General features: G+C 30.2%; 1 protein-coding gene across 1 annotated transcript; it reads right to left on the bottom strand.

Moving 5' to 3' along the window:
- Nucleotides 1–5271: 5271 nt before the first annotated feature.
- On the bottom strand, nt 5272–6127 carry LOC149514999 (jasmonate-induced protein homolog). The gene is made up of 2 exons (XM_089742881.1): nt 5788–6127; nt 5272–5667 (listed from the first exon to the last, which is right to left on the bottom strand). Exons 1-2 carry the CDS (start codon nt 6058–6060, stop codon nt 5491–5493), a joined length of 450 nt encoding a protein of 149 aa, XP_089599007.1. The 5' UTR covers nt 6061–6127; the 3' UTR covers nt 5272–5490.
- Between the last annotated feature and the right edge of the window lie 4231 nt (nt 6128–10358).

The following is a 10358-nucleotide window of genomic DNA, read 5'->3' as shown; positions in this document are numbered from 1 at the left end:
CTAATTTAATTATTGAAAATTGATCTAAAAATTACTCCAATAGATTGATAGCAACTAAAGATAACTTTTTCACCTCAAGAGTATTTATGGAGACTAATATCTCACTTTGAAGAGGCTCTGTCGTCGTATTAATTTGATTTTCATGTAAAAAACTTTTATTTATGAAAACGAAGTTTAGAACCTTGGTCTTAAAAAATTCTCATCCAAATTCTCCAATATATTCATAAAATATAAAGGTTATAGAAAATTTGATAAAATAAGCTCAAAACATGCAAGTTAAAAAGGTTGCGAACCAACTGATTATTTCTCATCGAAATAGAGTACCATGGCATTCTGCGCCCTTCTTCATAAGCATTTCCTCATTTTTTATTTCTTTTTCATTTTTTATAATTATCAACATTTTATTTTCAACATTTTTCCATTTTGAAGAGGATTCAAGCGTAAATGGCTTACCTCTTCTTTCTAGGTATGTTTATTTTTTTTTTTCCCTTGAGATCTTTTGTGACCTTTGCCTTACTTTTGTGAAAGGTCTTCTTCCAAAATTTGCCTCCTAGCTTAGAGAATGATCCTAGGTGGTTTTTTTTTCAAATGAATCATAACAGGCTAAAAAAAGGTAACAAATGGATAATTTTATTAATGTATGAAAGGTAAAAGAAAGACGGTCATTTCTCATCTCAAATATGAATACCTTTTTTGAAGAACATAAATTGATAAAAGATGAGCTTGTTAACAGATGTTGTTGAAAACAACTCGATTTTGCCAACCTTAACTCCTTTTGCTTCATTGATGTAATTTGATATGAATGAGTATTTAAAATTGAATCATAAATTATTAGCATCATTTTCTAAACATTCATTACTTGGAATTTGATAATGGGTAAAAAGAAAGATATGAAAAGATATACAAAAGCACAAAATAACAATTCAAATGAAAGTGGAAATGAAAATGAATCATTGCCATTTTATTGAAATGATAAAGGCAAAATGAAAGTCCAAAAGGTCCTTTGATGCTTGAAGGCATAAACATTTAGGCAATAACATTACTTTCAAAAAGATTCAAAAAAATGCAAGCAACCCTAGCTTTTCCCTATAACCATGCCTCAGTGTGATCAGGTAGAAAATTCCCCACTACACTGACCTAGCTTTTTTTATTTAAGTTCAACAAGCCAGCCATGATTAAACTTTGCACCTTATGTTTGAAAGTAAGGTAACTTTTTATCGAATGGCCCACATTCCCACAATGACACTCACATTGGGCATTGATATCATACCAATTGAGGTAGAGAAGTTTCAATGAGTCTAAATAGACCGCTACAATAAGGTGGATCTCAACGAGTAGAGAAAATAACTCAATGTGAGATGTAAGAATTTCATCAACGCAAGCTCTATCTCGGTTGTTCCTTAGCCTTCTCTAATTACCCATAGGGTTGTTAAATTGAGATAAAGATGCATGAATGGGTGCTTGGTGAAGGCCTGGTTGAGATCTGGATTATAGGATTGGTTAAAATGGGTAAGGATTTGTTGAGTAGAAAAAATGGTAGACCAAGTGAGAGTAATACAAGGCAAATCTTCTAACCCGTTACTTCTAATAAATCACAGTTTAAACATCTCATTCATTCTTCTTGGATGATTTCTCTTTGTATGTGTCTCACTCATCAAGCTTTCTATTCTGGATTGCATTCTCTAGTATTTCTCTTCAAAATAGAGTACCATGGCATGCAGCCCCATTCTTCATAAGTATTTCCTCATTTTTTATTTCCTTTTCATTTCTTATAATTATCAACTTTTTTTTTTGAACATTTTTCCTTTTTCAAGAGGATTCAAACATAAATGGCTTACTTCTTGTTTCTAGGTATTATTTTTTTTTTGCCCTTGAGATCTTTTGTGACCTCTACCTTACTTTTTGTGAAAGGTCTTCTTCCAAATTTTGCCTCCTGGCTTTGAGAGTGATCCTAGGTGATTTAGAGTGGTTTAGCGATCCACCAATAATTCAACAATAGTTTTTCTATGGTTCATAGGTGGTTCAATTGAACCAGACCAAGCTAGTCAATGAGAGCCAAAATGGGTCGAGTATGTGGACCCTGGATCCGGGTCAGGTCAAACATGGGTATTTTGGTGATTTCATTTTTCAATTTATAAATATCAAACTTTTTTTTCAATTCGTTTCACCTATTCTTAAAAAAAAACAAAATTTCTTTTCTAACAAAAATTTAAGATACTGGCCGCTCCCAAACTCGAAAACCAATGCCATTATCGGTTGAATCCCAACTTACACCTAAAAATACCCCTTTCCTTCCTTTTTCTACTTTTGCACTTGGTTTCGCCAAAACTTAGCTTGAAATCCTCGATCTAAACCTAAAGCCGTCAGTTTTAAAACCAAAATAGCTCCTCTATGTGACGCCAAACACCACCAGCTTCTAGTATACTCTTATGCTAATCGAGTCTTTCCCTTAAAAAATTCAGTCCTTAAAATCCTTCCAAACACTCTAAAACTGAAACCTACTTCTCTTCTCGGTTTCGTTGATTTCATTTTTTTGGTTTATTTTTTATGGTTTTTTTTTCGTTGATGTTCCCCGTTCCCAAGGGAAGTGTTTAATTTATTATTATTATTTTTTTTTGGTGTTTGCTTATGCGTACAGGGTTGAGAAATGTAGTGGTTAATGAGGTGTTGGGTTTGTAGTGAATACTGTGAATTGTGACTTGGGGATGGTGATGCTTAAAGGTCTTGGCAGAGTTGATTTTGATGCTATATGAGTGTTTTAATAAGGCTTTTAGTGTCCAAAAAAATGGCCTCATCCTACATTAAGATTACTTAGCCTTAAAAGCAGTTTGAGGATCATAGAGAAAACTGGGATGGCAGACCATAGTATGGAAAAGAAAAAGGTGTGGTTGGGTTATTGAGGTGCCTGCCAGTATGGCTTGGAGGGGACGGACGCTAGTGCCATGCACGGTACTATGCTTCGATAGCTATATTTTTTTTCTTATTTTTTCTTTTTATTTTAGATTTTCAGATAAAATTTTGTTAATTGATTAAAATTCAAACAAAATCAAACTATGCGTCTTAATTGGATTTCGATCTTGGGCTTATGGATTTTGAAATGGACTAAACCTTGACCCAATGTTTTGGATTTTATTTTTGGACCTTTCTAAATGGATTCATTTTGAAGTTAATTTCAGAGTCCTTGTCGAGTGATTCATAGCTCAAAAATTAATGTTACATCAGCTTGGTTAAAATTTCAATATAAATTTAAAAGCTGAATTAATTTAAAATATGAAATCATTAAGTCGGATAAAATTCAATGTTTACAATAATTAAATTATGTTCTTTTTTAATCATCTGATTAAGAATATATCATTGTAGTTATAAATATACAAATTTTAAATTTTGGAGGAAATTTTTTGTGGTACAATTATTTTGATTTTACAATAGATAACCTAAGCGTTCATCTTATTATTAGTTCAACTTAATTGGCTATTACTTTTTTTTTTCCTTTAAAGAGATTTGTATTTTATTCGTGTTTGAAAAGCATATTATTTTACAATGTAATTTGAATGAAAAATTGGTTTAAACGTGAAATAAATTCAATTTTTTCATTCATTTGAATATTAATTAATTATTAGAAAAGATGATTTGTTGTTAACATAAAATTATGACCACTTTATTTTCGTAATAAAGATATCGAAGAACCTTAGTTTGTTAAAAGAAAAAAAAAAAAAAACTCAGCATAATATGGCTCACTGGAAATTGCTCATAAAAAAAAAATCATCTGAATTATTTTTGGTTCCGACCTAGCAACCAAAAATGCACGTTTAGAAAAGAAAAAAAAAATCGAAGTTTGTTTGTACCAAACACACGTGTTATAAATGACAATAAGCCGGTACAGCAACAAAGCCGATTCAACTAGTGACAGTTAAATAATTTTTATTATAAGAAATTAGCTTTTCCTGCAAAGGAGAACTTTTGGCGAGTTCGTCTGACAATGATTCTTTTCTCGTCTCAACATGTGAATAATTAAAGATTGAAACAAAATTGTTAATGTAGCTAAGACAAATTGAGGGTGGTGGAAATTATCCCGCCACTTGTAAATCATCGTGTTTCATTTTATCTACAACGTCTCCATTGTGGAAAGAAAGGGACCCATCAAGAAGGAAAGTCTTAATTTTAACAAGTTAGGCTAAAGGCAGGCTTAAAAGCTGGAAGAGGGAAAGTAGTTTAGTAGCTCCAGGAATGTCATATGTACGCCCCCTATATATCACTGATCCCGTTGAATATAATTTGAATTTTTTTTATCTAAAATAACTTGATTAACTGGCCCAATTGTCGCTTCTCTAGAAAGATCCGAACATAGGTAAAAATACTTTTTTAAATCATCGAATTAAGAATATATCATTATAATTATAAATATACAATTTTTAAAAATAATTTACTTTTTTATATAAATAAATATTCATTATTTATTTGGCTCTCATCTAATGAATACAAATGTAGTACTATATCTTATCAAATTAAAATTTTAGTGGGGCATAGGCTTTGAATTACTTTCTACTTCTTACTATGGTAGACAACCACGAGACCATTTCATTTATAATTTTTTTACTAAATTATTCCTACAAATATCTCATGATAATACACATGTATGTAAAAGTTTATCACTCATAAGTGTGGATTTTATATAATTTTTTATAAACCCGACACAATCTTAAAATACGATTAGTTAATTCTAATACAATGATTGTCAGTGATATGTTCCATGCATCCATTAAAATGATTTGATAAAAAAAAAAATTTCGGCTTTAAGTTGCTTTGAGCCGAGTACGAATTTAGTAAAAATATAATAGAAAGGGTTGCAAAAGAAATTCAAAAAATTAATTTATATTTCAAACTTTATACTTAGTTTTAATTGATCCACTGGATATATGATAGTGAATGAAAATAGTGAGGCTCGAGTTCTCATCTTAATTGTTTTCTTAAGCTTTTTTAGTAACGGGGCAAAAAAATGGATGAACTTTATATTTCATTCTCCTCATTTTCTTGAATCCTTTTATCTTTCTTGGTGTCCAAAAATTATATCCTTCATTTTTTTTTTAACATCTAGTATTCAAAATTAATTTTTATTTTTGAAAATTTATTCTTAAGTATTTCAATAAATTCTTATTCTCAAGGGACAGAAAATGTTTTACAGTTATCGTCTCCACCACAACAAAAGTTAATTGATAATAAAATTATATATTCAGTAATTAGAAAATTTTTTTCCTATGCAAACAAAGTTATAAACCAGACAAGGGGTGTAATTCTTTATTGATATTTAAAATTTCCAAATGGGATGTACGATCCACAGGAAACCAAAATATTAGATTACAAACACATAAACACACTAATAGTCTATTGGCTGCCAAATTCACTCTAATAGTCTAAGAGTGCTAGTGCACAAGGCACTTTATTTACTTAGTTATTTTGACAGCCTATTACATCAGCCCTCAACACAGGCAGTTAAGCAGAACTTATTGCTGCCGAAAATTTTGGGAAATTTCCATCCGCAATTTCAACTACTGAGGTGCATCCTCCAACTGTACTGGCGCTCTTTTTGCTGGAATTGATCAGGGTATCAAAAACTCCAGGCCAACGATCGGTTGTAAAGGAGCCAGCTTCATCAATCAGAGTATAAGCCTGCATTGTACAGTTAATAATCATACATTACTTTAAATTTTCTTCGTTTTGAAATTTTTAAAAAACTAAGTAAAGTGCATGTTAATTTGGTAAAGACTTGAGAACATTATTATTATATACCTTGTTAGGAGAATTAGGCTGGTTGAACCAAGCTAAAAGTACATCATAGGCTTTTCCAGCGCTATTTGTAACGCTATACACAACAGCTGCCTGTGAACCATTTTCGTTTCCAACATGTTCAAAAGTACCTGTAGCAGAAGGCTGGATTTGAACTGGATAAGATTTGAGATCGCCAGATCCAACAGCTCCTTGCCAATCTTTGGAAATCTGATATACGATGGGTGAGCTAGTAATATTTTTAACACTACCATAGGTGGTGGCCTGTTGAGACATGTCAGCGAGCTATCGTTAATCTTCTTCCTAATAGGTGTTGTGTTTGTGCATGATCTGACTTAGCACATCTATCATCTATATATACTAGTTTGTTGTGTATAAAACGACAACCTTTCATTTATTACGTATGTAGCAACATTACATGTCTACAAATTGCCAAATAATATTTTTTCCCTTTTTCTATGAGTAAAAAAAATTGTTGGAAGAGACACATGTAAATCCTCTCGTTTATATTATGGTGACACTAAAATATCGTTTAAAGAGGTGTTGGGCTATGATAAAATGCCCATTAATTGTGCTGAATAAAGTTGTAAAAATGCTAGAATTGCATGTTTTGATATAATGACCCATTACTGATCTATCAAATTTATTTGGAAATTGAAGTATACTTACTGAAAATTGATAACTGAGGTAAAAATGCTAGGTCTATATCTCTCCTATCTATTTTTGAGGAAATTTCGTTTTTGTACATTTATTTTGATTTTACAATATTGATAATCCAAGTGTTCATCTTATTATTATTTCAATTTAATTGCCTATTATTTATTTTTTTTTGTTTGAGAAATTTGCATTTTATTCGTAATTGAAAAGAAAAGCATGTTGATTTCCAATGTAATTTGAATGAAAAATTGATTTAAACGTTAAATAAATTAAACATTTTTCATCCATTTCAATATTAATTAATTGTTAGAAAAGATGATGCGTTGTTGGCAAGATTTAATGATTCTTTAATTGGAAAAATAAGATTAAAACATTTTTATTTTCGAAATAAAGATATCAAAAAAGCTTAGTTCGTAAAAATTAAAAGAAAATAAAATAAAATAAAAACTCAGCATAATATGGTTCACAGAAAATTGCTCATCAAATAAAAATCATGTCAACTAGTTTTGGTTCCGGCCTGCCTGCCAAAAATGCACGTTTAAAAAAGAAAAACAAATCAAAGTTTGTTCGTACCAAACACGCATGTGCTATGCAAGACAATAAGCCGGATTCAACTCGTGACAATTAATATATCTTTGGTAAGTGAATTCGTTGTTGACTTTCTTCCTTCCCTTTCCTTTCTTTGATGACATTTTCATTGAAAGATTGTCTTCCTCTCATTAATATTTGTTGGGAAGTGATCTTAACATGATTTCTTTCAATTCAACTTAGGACGGTTATTTCAATTTAAGTATGTTTTAGGACGTTAATTATAGACATAGGAAAGATTACCCTAAACTCGATGCGACTAGATTTTTTCAAGAATAGCCAACAACCTCAATTCATCTAATTTAAATTAGAAATAGAATCAAACTTAAAATTTCAATATGCAAATAATTTGAATATAAAACAACTTAAATTTGAAATGATCGAACTTAGCAATTTTGAAATATTGATTTGAAATGATCTGAACATAAATTTAGTTTTTATTTTAAAAGAAATATTAATTATAAATATAACACAAACTATTATTCTACAAATGTTTAATGACTTTAAATGATCTTTTAAAATATCTCTTTTTTTTTTTAATTTTTTCATTATTTTTTTATCCAAGACTTTTCTAATTATAAAATAATGAGAATTCAATTAATTTTAGAATGTCCTTAATTAATATTAAATTATATTCTAATTTAAGTACATGTTAAATATTTTAAACTTATCTTTAGTTTAATTATATATTCACATAGAGATGAATGTTTTATGTTATTCCATTTAAAATAAATTTATTATTATTATTAGCAACGTATAAATCCGTAGACCTGTTGTTAGATATAAATTAAATAAGTCACCACTAATCTTTTTTTGTTAATGTGTGATTGATCACCTGACAGAATTAGTTCCATTCAAAAGATGGTACCAGCATAATTTTGTGTTATCCAATAAGCCTTAAAATTTTACCAAGTAATTAGTTATTGGAAATTATTCTCAATTGACTCTAATACTTTTAGCAGAAAATTGAGAAAATTCCATCACCTCAAGAGTATGCAAGAAAAACTACTGTTTCACTTGCAAAGGCTCCGTCGTCGGATTATTTAAAAGAAAAAAAATAAAATCAAAATTAAGATAGAAAGGAAGGAAAGAATGATTTTTTTTTTGTAGGGAAAATTGATACTTTCAACTTTTCCCCAAAAATATTTTTTGGAAATTTCGATTTTCAAGGAAAATTGATACTTTCAACTTTTCCTCAAAAACCCTTTTTTTGAAAATTTATTTCTAAGAAAAATTGATACTTTCAACTTTTCCCCAAAAATATTTTTTTTAAAAAATTTATTTTTCTTTTAAGGAAAATTGATACTTTCAACTTTTCCCTAAAAATATTTTTTTTTTGAAATTTATTTCTGAGGAAAATTGATACTTTCAACTTTTCCCCAAAAATATTTTTTGAAAATTTATTTCTAAGGAAAATTGATACTTTCAACTTTTCCCTAAAAATATTTTTTTTTTTTAAATTTATTTCTGAGGAAAATTGATACTTTTAACTTTTGCCCAAAAATATTTTTTGAAAATTTATTTCTAAGGAAAATTGATACTTTCAACTTTTCCCTAAAAATATTTTTTTTTTTGGAAATTTATTTTTCTTTTAAGGAAAATTGATACTTTCAACTTTTCCCTAAAAATATTTTTCTTTTTTTGAAATTTATTTCTGAGGAAAATTGATATTTTCAACTTTTCCCCAAAAATATTTTTTGAAAATTTATTTCTAAGGAAAATTGATACTTTCAACTTTTCCCTAAAAATATATTTTTTTGGAATTTTTTATTCTTATTTAAAGAAAATAAAATAATAAAAAATAATAAAAATAAATAAAAAGAATTTTATATAAACCTAATCTAATAAATAAAAAATAAAATAAACAAATAAACAAAGAAAAAAAAAAAAAAAAACCTGGAGCGGCTCGGATCGCGGCTCGGCTCAAGGAAGAGAAAACGGCTCGGGGAGAGCGGCTTGGCTGCTTGGCTCGGCTCGGAGGGGGGCTGGCACGCGCGGGTCAGAAAGCGGGTCGACGCCCGGGTCGGGTCGGGTTCGACAAAACGCGCGGATCCTCTGGGTTACTTAAGGCCAAAACGACGTCATTTTTGGGAGGGTATAAAAGGCACCTTCCTCCGTTTTTCGGCAGAACGCTCCTCCCCCTCTCTCTCTCTTCTTCCTTTTTCTCTCCCTTCTCTCTAGAAACTGAAGAACACCGGTGTCGGATTCTGGAAAACTTCGTCGAAATCTGGAAATTTCACCGGAAGTTGGCCGGAAGATCGCCGGTTTCTGGGATTCTTCGTCGAAAACTGGGCTGGTCACCGGAAACTTCAATGTTCGCCGGAATTGTTGCCGAAAAATTCAAATTTCGCCGAAATTTTCGCCGGAATCTGGAAATTTCCCAGAAATTTCCAGAAAAATTTTCCGCCAAAAATCTCTAAAAATTTTTCCTCACTCCCAGAACACTCCTAAACTTTTCCTAGCTTCCTATACGCCTCTTTTTCTCTCAAATCAGTAGCTTTGCTCACTGTTTTCTGTGTGTCTTGCATTCTGTTCCAGAGTCCCTTTTATAGGGATTGATCAGGAGTTCCTGATCAATCCCAATTCCTCCTTGGACGGGAATTCAATCTTTGAATCCCACTGGACTCTTCTGATTGAATTCCCATTTCCAATGGGATTCTTCAGCCTTCAATCTCAGCCCTCCAAAATCAAAATCAAATAAAATAAAAAACTAGATAATTAGAGAAGATAAATCAGCAGATATTATAGGATAAATAATAATAATAAAATATATCAGATATATAATTAGATAAGTAAAAATACAAAAATGAATAAAATAAAAAAGATAAAAAATATATATATATATACATAAATAATAAAATACACATAAATATTAACAAAAAATAAATAAATAAATATATACATATATTAATACATAATAATAATAATAATAAATAATACAATACATAAAATACAAAAGAAGAAGAAAAGAGAAAAAAAAATACAAGATAAAATTGAATTGGGCTTACCCATTTGGGCCAGGCCCAATTGATCTGAGCCGGACCCAATTGGGTGTCTACACCTTAGCTTCTCAAATTACCCATAGGGTTATTAAATTGAGATAAATATGCATGAATGGATGCTTGGTGAATGCCTGGTTGAGATCTGGATTGTAGGATTGGTTAAAATGGGTAAGGATTTGTTGAGTAAAAAAAATGGTAGACCAAGTGAGAGTAATACAAGGCAAATCTTCTAACCCGTTACTTCTAATAAATCACAGTTTAAACATCTCCTTCATTCTTCTTGAATGATTTCTCTTTGTATGTGTCTCCCTCATCAAGCGTTCTATT

This window comes from Durio zibethinus, chromosome 14 (assembly GCF_047325235.1).
Source record: "Durio zibethinus cultivar Kanyao isolate XHJ-2024 chromosome 14, ASM4732523v1, whole genome shotgun sequence".
In the NCBI taxonomy this organism is placed as follows: domain Eukaryota; kingdom Viridiplantae; phylum Streptophyta; class Magnoliopsida; order Malvales; family Malvaceae; genus Durio; species Durio zibethinus.
This window is presented reverse-complemented; position numbering and strand designations above follow the sequence as displayed.

What these genes read in the sequence shown, in the direction of transcription:
- LOC149514999 (XM_089742881.1), bottom strand. Translation starts at nt 6,060, where the DNA reads ATGTCTCAACAGGCCACCACCTATGGTAGTGTTAAAAATATTACTAGC. An exon ending in AGCCTAATTCTCCTAACAAG is followed by an intron (nt 5,668 to 5,787) that starts GTATATAATAAT and finishes TGTACAATGCAG; the next exon opens with GCTTATACTCTGATTGATGA.